Genomic DNA, 20803 nt, shown 5'->3' on the forward strand with positions numbered 1-20803 from the left:
GGCGTCTCTCGCGAGAGCTGGGAGAGGCGGCTGGGAGAGGCGGCGGGGCGGGCAGCGGCGGCAAGGTGTCCTCTCGCGAGAGCGGCGGGCGCTCGCCCGGTGCCGCTGGCAGGTAGCGCGGCCGCCCTCGCCTCACGCCGCCCCGCCCACTGGCGGGGACGCGCCTCCCCCGCCCCTCCTCCGCTTCCCCCTGCGGCCCGCCGCCATTTGACAGCGGGGCGGGCCGGTCGGGGCTTCACCCCCGGCGGCGGGCGCTGCCGGAGCCGCCGGTCATGAGTGAGTGGCGCGAGGCGGGGAAGGGGCGTTTGGGGGCAGCCCGGCCGGCGGGGGGGGGGAGCGAGGGGGGGCGCCGTTGCCGGGCGCTTGGGAGCCCAACGGAGTCGCGTTGGGGCGCGCGGGGAGCCCCTGGGCCGTGACGTCACGAGGGGTGCGAGGGAGGAGGAGGAGGAGGAGCCCCCCCGACTCCCCCCCCTAGTACTGCTGGCTGGGGTGGGCCGGGGCGAGTCCTGCCGCTCGGCTTCGGCGAGGGAGCTTTCATCGGCTCTCACGTGGCCGCCGTGTCACGGCAGGTGCCGGTGTCGCGACAGCCCTGGCTGACGTGCCCCAGCATCCGTTCTGGGGGCGGGGAGAGGGGGGAGGAGGCGACGCTCCCTGAGAGCCAGCCGCCGCCCGCTCCCCTCCCTTGGCCGGCTTGCGGCGGGGAGACGGCAGGTCTGCCCGGTGCGTAACTGGGCTGCAGCGGTGGCCGCGTTTACGGGCTGGGCCTGTTGACCGTGGGCGGCTCATTGTTCGTTGCGCGCTGCTGGAAGCGGTGGCGGGGCCCGCTCAGCCTGCGGGACTCCCCTTTTACACGGAGGGTGCTAATGGGCCTTTGCACCCAGCCTAAAACTCGTTAGGAACTGCTGCAGCGTGGTTCAGCGTTGCAGAACCGGTAACTGCGGAGAGGGAAACACCGAAGCGTTAAGCTATGGGAAAAGGTAGTTTTCAGTAAGGATATAAAAGAAAGACGAGACAGAAGACTAGAGGGAGGCTATAGTTGCGCAAAGGTCTTTATTCTTTGGAGGTGTTTTTTTTTTGTAAGGACAGCCAAATTTGATAATGAAAGCAATTAGTAAATAGCAGGACGTGACAGGAAATGAATATGTAGTAGCAGTATTGCTACGTTGTTTGAGTCGTTGCTCTTGCTACCTGTTGACCCTGTCGGTGAGATTGCAGACTGACAAATGTATGTGCAACTGGGCATCTCTTGTAGGGTAGAGCTCAGGAATCATGAAGTTTAGCTACTATAGTCCTCATGCTTTAAAAAAAAAATTAATATACAATAAGAATTGGTTTGAATCAAATATACTTGATTAATTGGTTGGGTTTTTTTCCCTAAATGTCCAGGTTAACTCACAGATTTAGATCTATTTTAGGGTAAGACAAAAGTTTTGTTTTTCGTAGGCAGCCAGATGCACAACTAGAGAGAATTTTAAATTCCAAGGATTAGAGCCAGTGTCTTGCCCAAAGGAATCCTAGTCAAGGTTTGGAGCCACTATGAATTACCGTGATACAAATAATGATTCTCCTTTCTGAGGTACAAATCCTGCCTGAAAACAGGAGATGGCCTCTGGCCTGCCGAAGCTGCTGCGCTGTGAGGGTGGATGCTCACCGCTGAATTTGCACGGCCGCATTCCACACAAGGCACACACGTGTCTTCCCCAACTCATTCGCTGTGAAAAGGAACGCCGGTGGCTTTGCTACAAACGAGTTCCTTTTTATCTTGTGTGGTTGGGTTGGGTCAAAATGAGAAAGTGCACGGGAGGATGAATACGTACTGTGTTTAAAAACTTACACTGATGCATAAAAAGTATCAGATGTGTTAACTGCATTGTAGTCCAAATGCCAAATGTATTCCAAGCTCATGGAGAGGCCTGATAGGCTTTGTTTATACTGGCTAGAGAATTCATGACCCATGAATTGAGTTAAAGGCTGCTCTTCAAATTCTCCTTAAATATGGATCCGATCAAATCAATTTCTGTAACAGTTTAGCCAGCTAGTGTGGAAGGTCATCTTTTGCCTGTGATAGTTTTGTAGTCCAGTAAGAACGTGAGACCAGGATTGGAAGGAGAAATGAGGAGCAAGAAAAGCAGATCCTTAAAAACAATGCGGTATGATTCCTTTCTACATAATATTAAAAAGAGCTCAAACTGCTAAACCAGAGTGAATAAATTAACTACCTGTGAGAACACACCAGTCTGCTGAAGAACCTGACTTGATACCTCGAATACATATATACATCGTATGATGAAAGCTCTAGTTGATGAACAGGAGGAAATTAACGTTACGAATGTCTGTAGGAAACTTGTACATGCCAAAATGCTGACGCTTTCTTTAATACATGAATCACAGAGAACACCGGTTAAAACAGTTGTGCTCTGTGCATACACAAAACTCACTTTCTGAAGCTCCTTTATCAGTAAACAAGGCTCAACCTTGTTCGTGACGGTGGGGTCCCTAAAAGACCCTTCGACATAGAAAAAGTAAACTAAATGCTTTTATATTACATATGCGCCTCAGAGCAGAGGGAGCAGCTAATGAAACTGCCAAGTTAAAAAAGGTTAGACCTTGCAGGATGCTCCGGGGTGCATGAGAGCTCTTCAGAGAGAACGTTCTAAACTGCTGCTGTCTTGCTTTGTTTTCCCCCACCTTAATGCAGGAGGGCAGGATATTCCTGCTACGTTTGTAAATCTTTTGAGGGGAATGGTGGAACTTCTGGTGTTTGAAATATCCTTACTTCTGCTACTTACCTGGGACAATGGGAAAAGGTCAGCTGGGGAAAATGTGAGGATTTCTTTAAGCTTGGCTTAAAGATCCTAGGCTATGATTTGTCAAGGTGCCTAAGAAACTTAGAAAATCAACTTGGAGCAAATTTTTTTCCCTGTAGCTCAGGAAGGGCTCACTGACCTTTTATGCTTACAAAAATTTCTCCTTTAGGAAACGGCCTGGCTAAGAAATGGATTTAGTTGATCTTTCAGTTCCTTAGAAAGTTTCTTGAAACAAATATCAAGCCTTATATTAATAAGGCCCATAACTAATAAGCCTCTATAGTTGCTGTCTGAATCAGACAGCACTGTTCAAGGAGTTTAAGTAGATTTCCTTTTCAGCAGAAAAAGCGCAAGGTTTCTTAAAAGCTTAGGCTGAAAATCTCGGTCTTGAAACTTAATCTATCAAGAATGAGTATGAAAAAATTCAGTGTAAAGGCCAGTGTTTTGGAAATGCTGGTATGTACAAGCATTTTGCAAGTTCAGCAATTCTAGCAATAGGTAATTTCTGCTAACAACTGCTGCAATTAGAAGGCCGGTATTTTAACTATGCAGTCCGTTCTTTTTCTGAGCTAAGTTGCTGTCTTTCTCTATCCTGTTGAAAATTTTACAGTTTCATTCCATGCAGTGGTGTTTGTGTTCATTTATAGACATGAAGAAAACATAAGCCTTTAGTTTTCTGAATTTTCCCCGAGTGATTTTCTCTACTCTGTCAGTTTGAGCTGTTCCTTCTCTGCCGATTTAATTCATCAAAATCTTGCAGCCCACTGTAGTCCTTTGGCATTCTCTTTTGTGCTGGATTTATACTTCTCAAGTATCTTGAAGTATATCTGACTGGTAGGAGGGCACATTAAAAAAAAAAGGTATTATTGAAAAATGAAACAGCTAATGTAATTTTTTTTTCTGTTATGTACAGAAGGACATGCACTGCTGAGTTTCCGTATGTTCAATAGTCCTCCTTTTGCACTTAGTATGTTGATACTCTCCTCGCAACACAAAGTTTACTTTCATTTCCTTGCTCTGATATATGGTCTCAACAGCAAATAAAAAGGAGGAAAAGGAAAGGCAGACTTTAGGGTATTCTTAAGATCCATAAATTTTCCCTAGTCCCAAAAGACAACAAAATGTCTGGATGTTTCCGAGGGAAAAGTTGTATTCAGTTGCTTTAGACTAAAAAAAAAATATATATATCTCTATCTCATATAGATGGCTGTTCTCTGTGTAGCAAACAGGTGGTGTTGTGAAAATAACACATTTCTAATCTTTAGAAATGAGTTGCACAATTGAAAAAGCCTTGGCAGATGCGAAAGCGCTGGTGGAGCGGCTAAGGGAACATGACAACGCAGCAGAAGCTCTTATTGAACAGACTACAGCTCTTAACAAGCGGGTTGAAGCAATGAAACAGGTTTGTTTTTCAGCTTTGTTTACTCCATTAAAAGAACAACTCGGAAACACATAATTTAAAATCATTTTTGTGTGCTACTGTACAATCAGTATGTAATTTGGTTAATCCTTTAATACCATACTAAGTATTTTCATTATAGGTGTGACTATGATCTAAAAATAGGTTGTTTATATATTTAGTTTGAGCCTGTGAAGAAGTTTTCTCTGTTACTCCAGCTTAAATATCGAAAACTAGCATTTATTTGAAGAACACTGGTAGAAGTGGGGTTGGTATCTTACAAACCATTGTGTGGCGACTTGTGTTTTGCTCTTCTGTGAAATACTGCTTGTTTTATTAATTTCAACATGCACATTTAATCATACAGAGGCCCTGTCATGCTTTCTTCTGTTCAGAATACTTATCTTTTCAGAGTCTCCTTTTGTTTCAAAGCAGCCTCTTAGGCTTATTCGTGATCATTTCCATTCTGATGTTAAGCTATTCAAGGCATGGTGCTAGATTGAGCATGACTTTCACTAGAGAACTTCTGGAAAAACATAAAGGTGTCTACTGACTTTCCACATGGGAGTTCATCCTGTCATTTTAATAGAACACGGGACGCATTAATGGGCCTGTAAAATAATAAAACCCTGCATGTGCTTCATCCCTGTAAAACCAGCCATGCAGAGACTTCATAACTGCAAATCAAGAGTATTAAATTTACCCATTTGTTGAGAGTCAGGATCCATTCATTCAGGTCCATGTGACTTGTACCCATACACAGCCTTGTGGATTAAGGTATTGGGAAGCCACAGTAAATATCTAGAGGTTAATACCTCATGGTTTTTCTTTACTATATGTATATCAGTTTTAAATTACTTGATGGTGAATTTGACCTGCGTTAATTGAAGGTTAAATAATGCCCACTACACACATCGGAGGTATGAAACTTGTTTAAAAACAAAGGTGATACTTTTGTGTCTCTAAAGGGCAATATGCTAGCCACACCTTCAGAAGTGTTTTTGTGTGTTTGTTTGATATTATTATTTAAAAACAGGCATTCTCGTGCTGGTTACAGCATTTGACTGACATTAGAACTGGTCCTTTGTGACTTGCTGAGTAATGCTTGCCTTCGGTTACTCAAATATGTTGTGGTTGTTTTTTGGTTTTTTTTAAATAACTAGTACCAAGAAGAAATTCAAGAGCTCAATGAAGTAGCTAGACATCGTCCTCGGTCTACGTTAGTGATGGGTATCCAACAAGAAAACAGACAGATCAGGGAATTGCAACAGGAAAATAAAGGTAAAACGTGAATATTCTATCCTTTACAAGTTCCAGCCTGCACCACTGGAATTAGTGAGACTTTTACCATTGATCTATTCTCAAAAATTTGTTGTAGAAGACATTTTTTCTTCTAATCTCAATTTGTCAGTTTAACTGATCATAATGCAATCTAATAAAGAGTCCTAATGTCCAACCACTGGGACTATGATTAACAAAAAGAGAGACTTGTGGAAAATTACTTTTTCAGTCCTTATCTAATGTTCAGCACAAGTGAGGAGATAAATATAAATTACTTCTACAATATAGGTATCTATTTGGAAATGTGTTTTCCCACTGCTAAAAATAACTAATTTAGGAGCAGTCAGGACAAGTTGTAGTGTAAGTGCAGTAGTATAATTCCTTCTGGAATTCTGTACACTAGGAATATACTGTTTTTCCTGGAGTACCTTAGGTATTCTAACAGTTATATTCAGCAAAGGAGTCAATGATCTCGATTTGTATGAATCTTGTCTTTTCTCAGGAATTATTTGTCCTTTGACTTAGTGTATTTTGAACACAAGCATTTTTTAACTCGTATTTCACCAAGCTGCACATTAGAACAGATCTCTAAACTTCTTTCCAGCTTTTGTACAGTGTTGCTTATAGTGGCTAGGGTAAAGCTCCTCAGCTACACCCAAGATGGCTTACATCACCTAAAGGGATTGAATATGAAGTCATATTAACAAAAGACCTTCTGTTTCTGACTGAACAAGAATTTTCCCAGGGCACTCGCCACTGAAGGCGTTTGCAGAGCCTACGTAGATTTTATGGTGCGATGAGAGGGGACACTCAATTAAGGGCTTATTTCGGTTTTCTCAAGCTGAAGTACTTTTGCATTTTGTTTCAGTTCTTCTCTGTTAAACTTTAACTGAATTTAAAATTGTGTTGGTAGAACTACGCACATCTCTTGAAGAACATCAGTCTGCTTTGGAACTCATAATGAGCAAGTACAGAGAACAGATGTTTAGATTGCTTATGGCAAGCAAAAAGGATGATCCAAGTATAATAATGAAGTTAAAAGAGCAACATTCCAAGGTAATAACTTCATTGGTTTTTTGCCTAACACTTAGGTCAGTTTGTAGTGGATCAGACCAAAGCTTACTTTGTCTCAGTTTTTATATCATTGTACTAACAAGTCCTATTTTTTTATAATGTAGTCCATGAAACATGAACAGGAAACTTGATCAGTCTAGTAAGTCAACCTTACTAGCTTCTGAAGCACCTCCTTTAAATAGAAAAACAATTTCTTTTAGCAGTGTTGTACGGAAGAGAGAAGTGTGTGTTGGTAGTAATGACCCTGATCTAAGCGTGCTGTTTGAATTTGCTCAACTGAAACAAGGCCTAAAAACGTGTGTGTTTCTTTTTCTCTTCGGAGAAAAGAAACAACGTGTGCAAATAAAAAGGTGAGAGATACAAAAAGTGTTCATAGATGTTAGAGGCTGTCTTCGTAAAGAAACACTTTCATTGCATTGTTTGATATTACAGCATCAAAGTTTTACACATCTGCCTTCCAGAGCAGAACTTTACAGTTTTGTGTTGGCATCTGATCTAACATTAGTGACCTTGGAACAGGCCCTAAATCATACTGATCAAGAGGCCACGTAAGCTGGCAAAATAGGAATTAGGGAGGACATCAGGATATCTAAAAACCACTAACTCCTTGCCAGCCCTTCTCAAGGGTACATCCTCGCCAGCTCATTCTGTTACCACCGATCACAGCTTCCTTTCAAGCTAAATTTAGTTTTTCATTGAAAAAAGATTTCATGTAATCACCTTCACTGGAAACTGAGAAGAAAATAAAGATTTACATCAAGTTCCTTCCCCGCCACCCCACCCTGTGAGTGGGCATTTAATGAGTAAACAGCTAAACCGTAGCTTTGGCAGTTGGAATGGCAGAGAGGAAAGGATGGAAAGGGCTGATGTTCGTTTTAGTAAAGCATATTTGTTTTCATCAGGTAAAGTTTATGATTCCAAATGAGGCAGTTCTTTATGGTAATTTAATAATTTCTGGTAGTTTAAAGGCAAGCTGATCATCTGCTACATGCATGGACCTCCAGTCAAACTCATAATTTAAAGGTGGGATTTAACTTTAGTCTATACTGTTCTTCATTTCAGTCCTACTGTTCTGCTTTTCCCGATGTTAGTTAGTAACCGTTGTGAATTTTATCCAAAGGTCAGGTCAGACATGAATAGGCTGGCATGATAGTACAGTTGGAATAAAAGACAAGTTGAGGAAAAGACAATGAAAAATAAAAGCTGCTGGAAATACCATTAAAATATTTGGCTTAACTGAACAGCAATGAATACCAAAGAGGCATAGGCTCTTTATCTAGATCTGCAGGAGGAAAGAAGTAGTGACCCTTTAAGCATTTCCTGCTGGTAGGTTGGCCAGCAAGAAAATAAACTGTCACCTGAACCAACAAGGTCCAGGTAAGAGATCACTTCTTTGCAAACAGTGAAGATTATCTAAAATCTAGCTTCCTGGCAAAGGCTGCTATGCCTGTGTTAATGGCTCCTATCATCCCGCTCCCGGTAGTGCAACAGGACAAGAGCAAACCAAACTACTGCTTTTTTTTTTTTTTTTTCCCTCCTTCTTGAATCTTTCAGTGAGGTGCGGTAGTTATTTATTTATAATAGGAAAGTACCCTACTAGCATTAATGAACAGACACAAAGAGGTCAGTCAGGACACCAAAGTTTTTCTTACAATTCAGCAAGGACAAGGACCTCTGAAGTCCAGATCCCAGATAAGCCGGAATTGGAAGTGGATTCAAGCAGAAGTATCTAAAAAAGAGCAATGGACAGATCTGCATTTCCTAATGTATGACATAGTGAGGATGACCGCTTCACCTGGTCTTTTTAAGAGATAAATGCCTACCCGTGGGCTGGTACTGGCTGTACCGGACTTGAGATCAGGTTTGAAACAAACGGAAAGGACGTTGCATACCCTGCTGTTCTTAGACGGGTTTAGTCTTTCTACATATCCAAAACGATAGACATCAGCTCCTGCAACACAGGAAGGCCTTGTCAGAGCAATCACATGGCTAACTTGTAGCCATGGGGAAGATGTGGAAGACAGTCATTTAAGCTTATATAAAATTCTAATAAAAGGCATCGCTGTGTGGTAAACCAGATTTATTTAAGTAAACAGGACCATAGCAGCTGCTCGTGCTGTAAAGTTATAGAGAACCGGTTTTCTCAAATTTAGGCCTGCGTTCACACTTTTATTAAGTGGCACAGCAGTCAAAACGCACATTTAATGCTTTGCTTATTTTTAATAATGCAGAAAATAGATTGCTAAAGCTGTCATTATTTTATTTTTATGTCTTAGGAGCTGCAAGTGCATGTGGACCAAATTACAGAAATGGCAGCAGTAATGAGAAAAGCCATTGAAATTGATGAAAAGCATGGCTGTAAAGAGCAGGAACGTATCATTCAGCTTGAGGTAAGTATGAAATCAAAACAGCAGTGGCACAAATAGCAAGGGAGTAGTCTTACCACAATTATTTATATTGAGTTACTGTACCAGTCACTCGCACTGCTATTTTGTTATACTTTCCTTGTTGGGAAGACTAAGTACTATTTTCCCCACTATAGCTTACTGTCAAGTCTTGCATAGGCGATACTTCATCACCAGAAATCAGTGATTTATATACTGGCTTAAGCTTTCTCTTTTTTTAAGTCTCTGTGTAGCAAAAAAAGCTAGAAAATAATACAAATTCATCCTAATGAATAAGACACTAGGATGCAAATAATAATACCCACACCTTTGGCTTTTAAATTTTTTTTTTTAATAATAATTTTGTGCTTGAGCGGGGTCTCAGTTGCTTATCGTTGGAGGGTCAACACTATTGCTCTTTAATTAAGCGCTAGCAAAGCAGTTCATTATGGGACAGGATGTGTGGAAAGAATGGGAGATTTTTTTGAAATGCAACATTTGAACTTATTTGCCCTCTTCTTGCCCATCTTTGTGTTTTGAGCTTTTTTTTTTTTTGATGCTTAATGCCCATTCAAGAGAGCAAGAGGGTCAGAAACCTAATGTTCTTGGTTTTAGAAGATAACACAGCACTACCTGACTGCAAATCAGTATTTTAATCCTTATACTTACGTTTGGAGGGGAGGGGAGATTGTGAAGGTAGTTATCTTGACTTCTTTCTGGAGTTCTACTAAATGCCTTTTCTTTCTCTGGTTATAGCAAGAAAACAAAGGCTTGAGAGAAATTCTTCAAATAACTAGAGAATCGTTCCTGAACCTCAAGAAAGAAGATGCATCAGAGAGTACGTCTCTGTCAGGATTAGTAACAAGCAGTGATTTGAGCCTGAGGAAAAGCTGAAGACTGTGGAAGTCAACAAGCTTCAATTGCACACTTTACAAACGGAGTATCAGGGGTCACTTGTCAAGCACTTGTTACTGAATAGGGCACCAGCAAGCTAATGCATCTTAAACTCCAGTTTAGTGGCTTTTATACTGCGTAGAAGAAATTAGAATTGGTATTCTACAAAACCTTAGTGACAGATTAATTGCCATAGATCTAACTTCAGTAGGAAATGGATTAATGCACTTACTGAGTTGGGAATTATTTTTATATGAAGTCATTTTACAGATAAAAGACAAGATTTCACATAATTTATATAAATTATTGCTCATACAAAGTTTCGGTGCATCTATTACATAATCAAGGTAAGATTTAAAGTCTGATCTCTGGCTAAAAAGTAAAAAAAACTTATGAATTTGCTTTGTGCATGATCCACATTACGTTTTTTCCTTGTAGTAAGTTTTAATAAGTTCTCATTTTGCAACAAACCTGTTTAATGGAAGGGGTACATAGGCAGCATAAAACTTAAGGATTTCAATTATTTAGCCACAGGGTAGCCTGTTCAAATATAAGGCAAATTGTTTAAACATAAGCAATGCTTTTGCAGTTGTTCAATATTTATTTTAAATTGAACAAGATTCTTTCAGATATGTATACTTAATTGTCTTTTCAAAACACGGAGAGCTGCTCCCACTTTATTGTTTTCTGGAACACAGGTAGCATAGTATCATTCTGCCTTAGCTTTTAATTTTATGAGAGAAAACCAGGCTCAGTTCTCTATAGGTAAGAAGCCACGTTAGTCCCATCTATTTCCTTCTCCGATTGCCTGCCCAAACTTCCTAACTGGGAAATGGCAATTTGAAAGCACCCAAACAGCAGCAGCAGAAAGGTGGTCAGGGGAAGGAGGGAGAAGCTCTATGGCAAAGTTGGCAGCCTGCAATCAATACTCTTTCATTTTTCTTTCTTAAGTACTCGTCATCAAGAAGGTTTTTAGGTAAGTTTCAGGTACATGTTAACATTTGCACTAGGAAAAGTTTCAATATGCTGTATGGACAAATAGATTGCTTGCTTTTAATCCTGAAATACTTGCAGAAGTGAAAAGGAATTGGCTTTTCTAGATCAAAAAGTGCAGCTTATATCATACGCGGGTACAGTGGAAGTGCTACACAAGACAGACTTGTAGTAAAGAGGTGCCGAAATAATTCATATTTGGCTTTTGTTTGTCATACTATCGCTTCTTGGTCAAAGCAGCCAGAACATTCCTAGTGTTCATGTGTATCATCGCTTTTTGTCCAGCATGTTAATGTATTGTTTACTTGGAATGCATACTCAAAGAAGCAGAGGGAAAGCTTGCAACCACAGAAAATTGTGGATCTACAAATGCCACCCACAGTTGAGTATTTTGGCTGTTTAATAACTCACCTAGCAAAAGGAGTTGAACTCCTATTCTGAAATCAACTATTACTTAATCAAATCTGATTTTTGGTTACAACAATGCAAAAAGAATTAAGCATCAAGCACGTCTAAGCGTGTCAGTTTTAAATACAGCTTCCTTTGACTCAGTATGGCTTCCGTGGGCTCAAGGTAAATGCACCACAGGTCTAAGGGTGAGCTTTCAGTTCCCAATGAACTAATTTACAAGGAGTTAAATATTTTTGTTATGTTGCTGTCAGTTGCTGCCCTCCTTCCCGTAGTGCTTTCAAGAGAAACAAGTGACATGGTGGGAAAGAGGAGTGTTTAGCAGAGACAATAAATGCTAGTTTTCAATTAGCTAATACATGTGTCAGGAAATGCAGTTGAAAGGCTCAGAAAGGACAGGTGAATCAAGCTCCCCAAATTTTCACAGCATTCTTTATAAATGGAGAAACTGCTACTTCTCTTTCCAGAGCATCTTAGCTTGTTTCTAGGCTTAAGAATACATTGAAGACATTCACATGCATGGAAAAAGAGTTTTAACCATTTCCAAACTTGCTAAACATCTGGGGGGAATTTTTTGGGGAACATCTAGCTCAAGCACAAAATCTACTTGTCTACTATTATTATCTGTAAAACTTTGCCAATGCTTCTCTAGTTTAGATTTTGCATTTCTACTGTAGCTTGCAAGCTGGTGACTTATCAGAAGCAACATCTGTTTTTAATGGAGTGTTTTGTTGTTGCAAAATTACAAGTAATTTTGTTTCAGTTGATTAAGTTATTCTTTTCAGAAGTGTCTTTTCAGCCATTGACCGGTATCAGGGGCATTTATATCCATTTAATGCTGAATGCAGTTTCATGGCTGACTTTCTAGTTTGTCTTTCAAATACAATCTCCAGAGTTGTATAGCAGAGAAGGGTTGTTAGCCTGTAGCAGTTCTTTAAGGTTGCTCTATTATGAAATAATGCTTGATTAGTGTTTATTTTTGTAAGTTAAAAAACGTGACTTAATTTATCTACTCCTAGTCTTCACATTTGATACATCTCCCCTGTCATTCCCCTCACCTGATCACTTTAGGATTTTAAAGAACCTTCACAGTGTGTGGAGTGACTATTTTTCATTGCATACCTGTTATTTTTGTAATGCAGATGGCTTGAAGAGTTTATGGCTAGAATTGTGTACTGTACAGTAAACTTATTTTATCAATAAAGGTAACCGAAAAGATTGATGTCTTCATGATTAAAGCAAGGTACTGAATCTGAAACGAGCCTTGTTAGTAACATGCAAGAAAAAAAGACATCATTTTGCCATTTACTCAGCTTATTTTTATACTTTAAGGGAGGCAGGCCAAGTTCTAGTGCTTTTATTCATGTTGCTGTATAGCAAGAGAAAAAATCCTCTGTAAAGTCTTCGTTTTCTCTCGGAAGACAAACAATCACTTCTGCACAGGTAGTTACTCATCTTTCAGATGAACCACTGGAACTCTACTAATACAGAGGAGCAGTAAGGATAAACAAAAAGCAGTCCACTGGGCTTTGGTTTTTGGATCAAAACATATTTTGGCACAGATATGATGTGACAGTTGTGGTTTTTTTTCTTGAAGATAAAAAAGTCACTTTCACTTGGGTTCCTTTCTCTGTGATGTGTAACTGAGAACGGTGGTGAATTACATTCATAAGCTGACAATGTAATGTTTTCTCTACTTCCCCATGATTTCTCAGAAGAGAAACTTTTTCTCAGTGTCAAATCCTGTTTTTAAAGACAGGTAATAAATGTCAAGCTAGTCATAAATACACATAGCAGCTATTCAACCAAGGTAAAACTGAAGGGCAGCTTGAAACTAAATTGGGCTGTTTGGTACAACTAAAAGCTTTAAATAGCTTTGGCTTTTTAACACACACACACATTGGATTAGAAGATTATGTTAAAATACAGAGCTAATGGCACTGTTTTCATGCAGAATTACATTTACTAGGATCCCTTTGTAGATACCCAAAATAAAATTTACATTGGCTTAGGAGGTTTTCGGTTTTAGTTGGTAAACATTAAGCTTTAAAAGCACTTTTGCTGATTAAAAAAAGAATTTCTAAATCTCCTATTTGAGTGTAAAACATGCACTTGTTTCCTTCTGCAGATACTGATGTTTGAGATGACAGGTGGTTAAACTGGCTAACAGAACACTGTAGCACTGGTCACAGTATGACAGGTTGTATACCATGACAGTGGGAAGACAAGACAGGAGAGCAAAAGAAATCCTAAGTTGGAAGTGAAGGAACTTCCAACGGTAGAGGAGTAATTTAACATTACACAACTTCTTTACCAGCCTTTTCAACATCATGCTGTTGGTAACACTTAAGTTCTGGAAGCAGCATCAAGCTACACACTGCCACCAGAGACCAAAAAAAAGGAGAAAAAGCAACAAGATGCAGTGGGAACACCATTCAGCTGTAGGTGTCCAAAGGCCACCAGCTGTCTGCATGATTGTCACGGAAGGCATCTTCTCCGAGGAATTCATTTAACTTGGTGTGCAGACAAAACCATCTCATTATTGTCCTAGGAAAAAAAAAAATCTATATGCTCTCCCGCACACATCCCCAAACCAGCACCAGCAAACAAATGCCTGTTACCATTTAAAGAGCAGAAAAGTAGACTCTGTATAATGCCAATGGAGGACCTCTTGCTAAACTTACCCTTCCAGAACACCAAAGTGTGCTGGGAGAACCATGCACAGCAGAGAGCTGGTTTATGTCACATGCACATACCTGGTAGAGGTGTAGGTCACATTCAGCCTCACCTTTTCCCCATCCTACTTCTTTCATTTGCAATGCAGTTGTATTTCATACTGATGACAGTAGAGCAGACTAACTTAAACAAAATTGTTCAGCTTCCACATATTAAAGTGTGCTGCAAAATAAAATGGATTCTATTTCAATGACTGTATGAGAGAAGGTACTGATGTTCCTGCTGCCTGCAACCACTTCCCTTCCCCAGACATGTTCTGATGCAGCAGCATGCCTGTTGGGAGCCAGTGTGGCCACGCCTTTGTATCAGACAACATCATTTTCCAAGTTCAGAAAAAAACCCTCTTACATCTAGAAAAAAACTCAAAACAACTGCTCAACATGGAGGGAAACATTTAATAATTCCAGTCTTGGAAGAAGTACACGCTGACAATACTCCTCAGACACGAGCTAGAGAACAGCAGCGCAAGAGAAACAAGCAGAACTCCAACTGCAATCCCTTTTTCCGTTGCCCTAAGGTGAAGTTTTACCTTTTTTAAAAGAATGGCACAATGAATAGTTTCCCTACAATGTTCTCACCTAAAAAAAAAATACCTTAAGAAATACATTTGAGGACAGCTATTTCAGCAGTGAAAAGCATTAGATACACTTTTGAAAGTTCAGTTGTTGGAAGCTCAAACAATACAAACACTGATGAACTCGGGGCGATCAGTGTCTTAGGTTTTCCAATACCACACTCAGGAACATAGGAAACAATTTTTAAAATGAATCATCATATGCAACTCATTAAATTACTGGCTAGGCAAACAGCAGCTGCCTCCTACGATACATATTATCTGTGCATTTTTACTTCCTGCATGACTTTTTCCCCAGAGCATTCAGGATAAAAAAAAAAGAATCCAGCTTTTTTTGAGCACATTAGATAATCTGTTTTACACCAGAAGGCACTAAGGATAACACGGAAAAATTGCAATTTTTTTTGACAAGACAGACTTGTGAAGACCCAGTTATGAAGCAGGTAGGTAAGTTGTACACAACCATTTTTTTCTTCCCATTCCCTCTCACCCCCAAAAATGAGCTAATTTATTGCTCTGTTTTGAAGTTGTCATCCCCCAACGTGCATGAAAGTATAAAGCCTTGCATACTCAAACAGGAGACAGCTGTCTGCCTATAGCTATGTGCTAGCAGACAAGATCTGATATCAATTAGAAAAAGTTAAACAACAAGCATCTTCTTGAACAAACAAAAATGGTATTGGAACTATTGTTTCTAAAGAAAACTGAAACATCAAAGATGCAGGGGGGACAACCTAACCAGATGAATATTGACAAAATTCAAATAAATAGGCAGGGATATATCAATGCATCTCAGCCACTGAGCTAGAACACATTGACCTAACACTTACAATACTTATCTGTAGGATATTTACTTACCAAAAGCTCAACGCTTCCTATTCTGACTATTCACTGGATAAACAGACCAGAAACCAAAGTTATAACAAAGCCCACCACAGATACCACTGCAAAGGTCACACACAAACCTACAACATGCTGCTGCCAGTTTTAGGAAGAGAGATGGAAAGCTCAAAGGCTTAGTGAAAAATGCATATTTTAAGATGGGGCATATTTATTTCTCAGGAAGGGCTTCCTGTTCTTTGGAAGCATTTTCAGATAAGGGACAGCTCTAGGCAAGGACAGAATGAAAGCTGGAGAGCCTCGCTGGGGCGAGAAGTGTCAATGAAAACTTATAAAAAGGAAGGCTTTGGGAAAGGCTGTTTTTGCATATGTTCCAAGTTGGAGTAAGAGACAGATAGGGAGGGGACCAAAGAAATCCTTTAAGTCTCACATTTCTTTTGCTATTGCAAAGAAAAGCAAAGGCTGTGCAAGGGTAACTCGGCACTAGTTAGGGAAGCAGGAAAGAAGATGTAGTGGATGAGCAATAGCTAAGAGATCTGCAATGCTGAAGGATGATTTTGAGGGTCTTAACCCAGCCTGCTGCCTAGACGCTACAAGCCAAAAATGTACACCTTGCACTTCAGGCTTAGTAGCAGGAGTGTGCTAACCTAGTCACCTAAAAATTAAAGAAGGAGTTAAAGAAATACATTAGGGCCTACTTAAAGAGATCTGATAGAGGAGGAGACTTTTCCTTGTGAGCAGAGCTCGCCAGGAGCTCCAAAGCTGACAAGCTCACCCAAGAGCAGCAGAATATGGCTCAGCCTGAGAGCAGCAGTGAGGAACAGATCTCACATGGGACATAGGAGAGACCAGAGCAGAGACAAAAAGGGTCCCGTTCTTCCCTCTGCACCACACAGCACTCAAACAGGCAAGTTGTAAAACACTTTCTCTCCTACCCAAACCCAATGCCACCAGAGGTCACTGTGGTTGGCTGAATTCATGACTAAGCCCTGTTAGAAGTATCAGCAGTCTTACCTACCTGTTAGCCAAGTTCAATCCTTGGCCTCTAATTAAAAATAAAAACACCCTCCTGAAGAGTTACTGATGTCCATGCCGTTGAACAACAGGATTTTGGTCCTCAAGCAGTTTTAAACTAAGTATTGCTTTACCCTCTGTTTCAGTATCCAGTTGCTTGGGACAGTTTCATACAGTTTGGACAATGCTTAAGTGCCTCAGAGACAGGAAAAAAAAACAGCTTGAAAACAAGCCACCAGACAAGCCAGGACACATTAAAGTCTCTCTCTAACAGCAATACCAGAAAGATGTCAGACAGTGTATTTCACAGGACCGAGTTTTTGTTTCAGACTGGCACTCTACAACATTCACATTCTGCTCAGGTTTCTCAAAGCAAGGCTCACAGCCACAAATGGCAAGGTATTAAACAAAGCCAAAATTCTCAGAAGTCTATCATGGGTTTTACGTAATACCCAGCAGCTGAGCCCCCAGCGAGTCCTTTATAACCTGATGTATGCAAGATATTTCTACCAACCAGTTGAGAAGATCCAAGAACAATGACTAATACCTTTTCATCTTACCAAGCACTATCAGCATGGTCTATTAGTTTGAAAGACCTACGCCACACCATTTGTCCCAGTAAGAAAAGCCACTTGCATAGGGTATATAACTGCAGAGATGACAAAGGAACATTTATTTTGTGGGCCCCTTCTATAATTTCCCATAGGCTGCTCCCAAATCAAAACGCAAAGCTCAGGAGAGGGGAGACTTTGTCTTCCTCCTCTCCAAAGTACACTTATGGAAAGCATGATTTGTTTCTATTTTCAGTCATGCTTTCTGAGCATTTGGGGAAGCAGGTAGGCAAGCTGCCTTACACATGTAGCACTCCATGAACCAGTAGTCAGGCTGGGTTTATGTCTTTAAAGTGAGGAAGGAGGCACAAGAACAAAGGAAGATCTGTTTCTTTGAAAAGATTAGTGTCCTTGAGTCCACTTGTGCCACAGCTTGTTTAACTGCTAGGAGAAATTAGCGTGGGTGTGACAGTGAGGGGAGGAGGAAGACGGTTTCTCCCGCAGATTTGAGGCGGGACTGGAACACATGCAGACCTAGGAAAGCTCTACAAGCAGCTAAGACAAATACCACAATGTGATCATTGCAGCATTATTACAGTGTAGCAAAGACTGCAGAAAACTCTGTGAAAGAAGTGTACTGGAGCCATCATGGCAGGAGACTTCTCTACAGCAGCAGGAAGTAGATCATCATCATCATCGTCCAGAAAGCTTCAGCTTACATGAAGCTTCAAAACACTTGATTTTACAGGGGAATTGCTACCTAGAAGAACATAGTTTAGATTTAGATTCCCCAGGAGCATCAGATAGCATTATTTTAAGCTAACAAAACTGCAAGATAGTGCAGCTAATGTAGCAAGGCAGTAAATGCTTCCAGTGAGATTCTGCAGTCAGAACAGAGGCATAGCAGGGTGGGATCCAGTTTTCCTTTTACAACTGCCTCAGGGGGTACACAAAAAAGCCTTGAAAGTTACCCCTTCAACACCCCAGTGGATCAGTTAGCGTATTCTGATTATCACTGTTACTCACTATGGCTTACAGAATATGGAAGAAAATTCCCATACCATCTCTTAGCAGTATTAAAAAAAAATCTCCAAGTCAGGATCTCAGAAAAAGAGTTCAAAGCCCAGTTCTGCCATAGACTTCCTACATGATCTTGCAGACTAGTTTCCAGTCAAGAAGTGGATGACAACCATCCCTTTGTTCTCTAGAACCTCATCTGACAAAGCTATGAGGAAAAAAGAGCTTCTTTGGACCATGCACTTCCTCACTGGTTTCATACAGAACATAACCACACTCTCAGCCTCTGGGTGTCACTGTAACTACAGTAATTCCTTACAACAGGTCAGCTAAGCTCCCCCCAACCTCATCCCCTGAGAGGCTAAGTTTTTCAAAACAAAACTATCCCTACAATACCAAAGGCAGAAGCTAAGTTGTAAAAGCACCATTGAATTCAAAGATACCCCTTTAGTTCCGATAGTCTTTCAAAAGACATCTTTATTATAAAAGATATAGAAAATTAGAGTTAAACTTGTTTCTTCCACAATGTTAATCACAGCAGTTATAAAAAACCAAGGTAAACATTTTTAAGAGCATTTATATACCAAGTGTTTGCTACTTGCCATTGAATATGGCAAAGACATGCTCAGTATCAGTGCAGTAAGGGCACTCAGCAAGCATCAGTCTGCCAGAGGCCAGGGAAGGGGCTCCTCGTTTACCCACTCTCACATGCCACACAAAAGCACAGTGAAGCAAGACCCAAATTGCAGGATGTCAGCCTCGCTCTGCTGTTTGAGGCAGATGTTCCAGCTCCAAGCAATCATGGGATTTGTCTCTCTAAACATCAGATCACTCAGTTACTTCAGGTACTACATCATTAAGCTTTCACTCAAAGAAAAACAGCCGGTAAGTAGAGTCATTTTAAAGTAATTAATTCCTTCCTATTGCCAGGGTGGTTTAAATTTCATCTGAGTTCCCAGATAAAGTTATTTTGCCAGTTTCCTTACAAAGACTCATTTCCTACATACTTACTACCAAGAATTTAAAGTGGTGGCTGAGGGTATTCACTCATGGTGGTTCCATTCAGGTAGCAGAACAGCCATTCACCTTCAGACAGGAAGGACTATGCACTTTGCTGCCCACACTAAAGGTACAAAGATAGTGAGACTAGAAGGAAGAGCCACCATAACCTGTATAAAGATAGAGGATGCAAGACTTCAACTATTATTTAATGCATTACAGATCACCATGTAAACCTGAACGTGAAGACCAGGACTGGGCATGCAGGGCAAGGGCAGGTAAAACCAAGGACAGACTCAGGACTGCCTTGTGCATTTACGTGAGCCAAAGCCACAATGCTCCAGTCTGCATTTTTAAAATGGCTGTTTGTTTTTCTTTTAAGGAATTGAATAAAGCCACCGCACAAGATTGCAATCCTCCACTGAACACAAGAGTGGTCCTTTATCTGTTTTTATACTACGTTCTGCTTTGGGCAGATGCAATCCAAATTCGTAAGGAACGCATTCAGTCAGCAAGGATCCTGGTCAGTATTTTGCTAGGTGGATGCTGTTTTCACCCCTTAAAGGCAAAACTAAAAGATATATTGGTTAAAAATAGAAATAGTTAGTGTTTCAACCAATTCCAAGAAAAAACTGCCATTGGCTACAAAAAGCTTATTTAGTTTTTTCTTTTATGACAGCACCATCAAAAAAGATATTATACCAGAGCAGAAACAAGTCACAGGCTGCTCAGAAAGCAAACAAGGAGGCAAACCTCTTGTGTTCTCTTAGCAGCCATCTCTGCACAGAGACCAGATGACCAGCTTGCTACAGAACCATCCAAAAGCAAGGGAGAAAGTCTTCTTGTCTCAGATCAGGTCCACTTCCTGAGCCCTAGTGTGCACACTTACAACAGCTAATTCAGTGCAGTTTAAATTCAAATCACTTAGTTTAGCTTGCAAGGTTCAGTAATACTTCTTGGAAACAATTGTGTCTGCAGCCACACATTTTGTACCTATATTAGAAGGTGATACTTCAGTTCCTGCTAGAAGAACTCCTTCTGTGTATGGTCCTTATCTCTCATCCCTCGCAATTTCACAGACTGCTCACCTTCAGGAGCGAGTCTGGCAGTACTTCAGCAGTGGTTTCCACACCGCGAGGGAAGAACCAGCATTGTACAGGTCACTTTAAGGACTGTTTTATGCTTCACGTACCTAAACATCAGACTAGATCACCACAAGATAAATACCTGTACTTGACCATTTAGTACAAGATTCTGCAGCTAGACATATGCATGTTACAGCAGGCTGAGTGGGCCATTGAGGAAAGAGTCACAAAACAGCATGTAGTGTACCAGACAGATAATTTTCTTCCAGGTTGAGCAAATATGATCCTCTTATTAGGCAGGAAAAGTTGGCAGTGGTAAATCCTGCACCACTGGCTGGTTTGCTGGTGATCACTCATCTCACCATTCCTAGATTCTTCCTCTCTGTTCCTACCAGTTATTTGGCAGGTTACAGAAGCAACGGAGTTCTTTCCCCAGCTGGCTGCTCTTTCTGAAAAAACTCTTTGATATGCAGTAGCTTGTTATGGATCCTCTCTCTTAGGGGAGGGATATGATGGCTAGGGTCTAAGACATTGGTGCTTCTGCGCTCTCTTTCCCGCTTCCAGGTGAGATAGGGGTGTGGTGGGAAGGGCACTTCACTTCTCTCTCGGCGAAGCTGCACAGTTACTCCGCTAAGGGCCAGCATTATCCACACTGACAAGATAATGAAGTCTGAAAAAGAAAATGAATGGATTCCTATATCAAAGCAGAACATTCCTTCCTTTCCAAGCACAAACACTGAACAAGTT

The 20803-nt window shown here is 40.8% G+C and overlaps 2 protein-coding genes across 3 annotated transcripts in view; one reads left to right on the top strand and one right to left on the bottom strand.

The window, feature by feature from the left end:
* Positions 1–166: 166 nt before the first annotated feature.
* FGFR1OP2 (FGFR1 oncogene partner 2) lies at positions 167–12458 on the top strand. Its single transcript, XM_076343428.1, has 6 exons — positions 167–276; positions 4073–4209; positions 5370–5487; positions 6401–6543; positions 8838–8951; positions 9702–12458. The coding sequence occupies exons 1-6, from the start codon at positions 273–275 to the stop codon at positions 9837–9839; spliced, it is 654 nt and encodes a 217-aa protein (XP_076199543.1). The 5' UTR covers positions 167–272; the 3' UTR covers positions 9840–12458.
* The window catches only part of TM7SF3 (transmembrane 7 superfamily member 3), a 36180-nt gene continuing 16415 nt past the window's right edge, over positions 1039–20803 (bottom strand). Inside the window, exon 12 of one of the 2 annotated variants that reach the window (XM_076343420.1) lies at positions 1039–1297. In XM_076343420.1, coding sequence (XP_076199535.1) covers positions 1293–1297 — 5 coding nt within the window. In that variant the 3' untranslated portion in view covers positions 1039–1292. Of the gene's footprint in view, positions 1298–14351; positions 20727–20803 lie in introns of those variants that run through there. The other variant, XM_076343415.1, reaches the window with a different exon arrangement.

This window comes from Aptenodytes patagonicus, chromosome 1, assembly GCF_965638725.1.
Source record: "Aptenodytes patagonicus chromosome 1, bAptPat1.pri.cur, whole genome shotgun sequence".
Taxonomy (NCBI): Eukaryota; Metazoa; Chordata; class Aves; order Sphenisciformes; family Spheniscidae; genus Aptenodytes; species Aptenodytes patagonicus.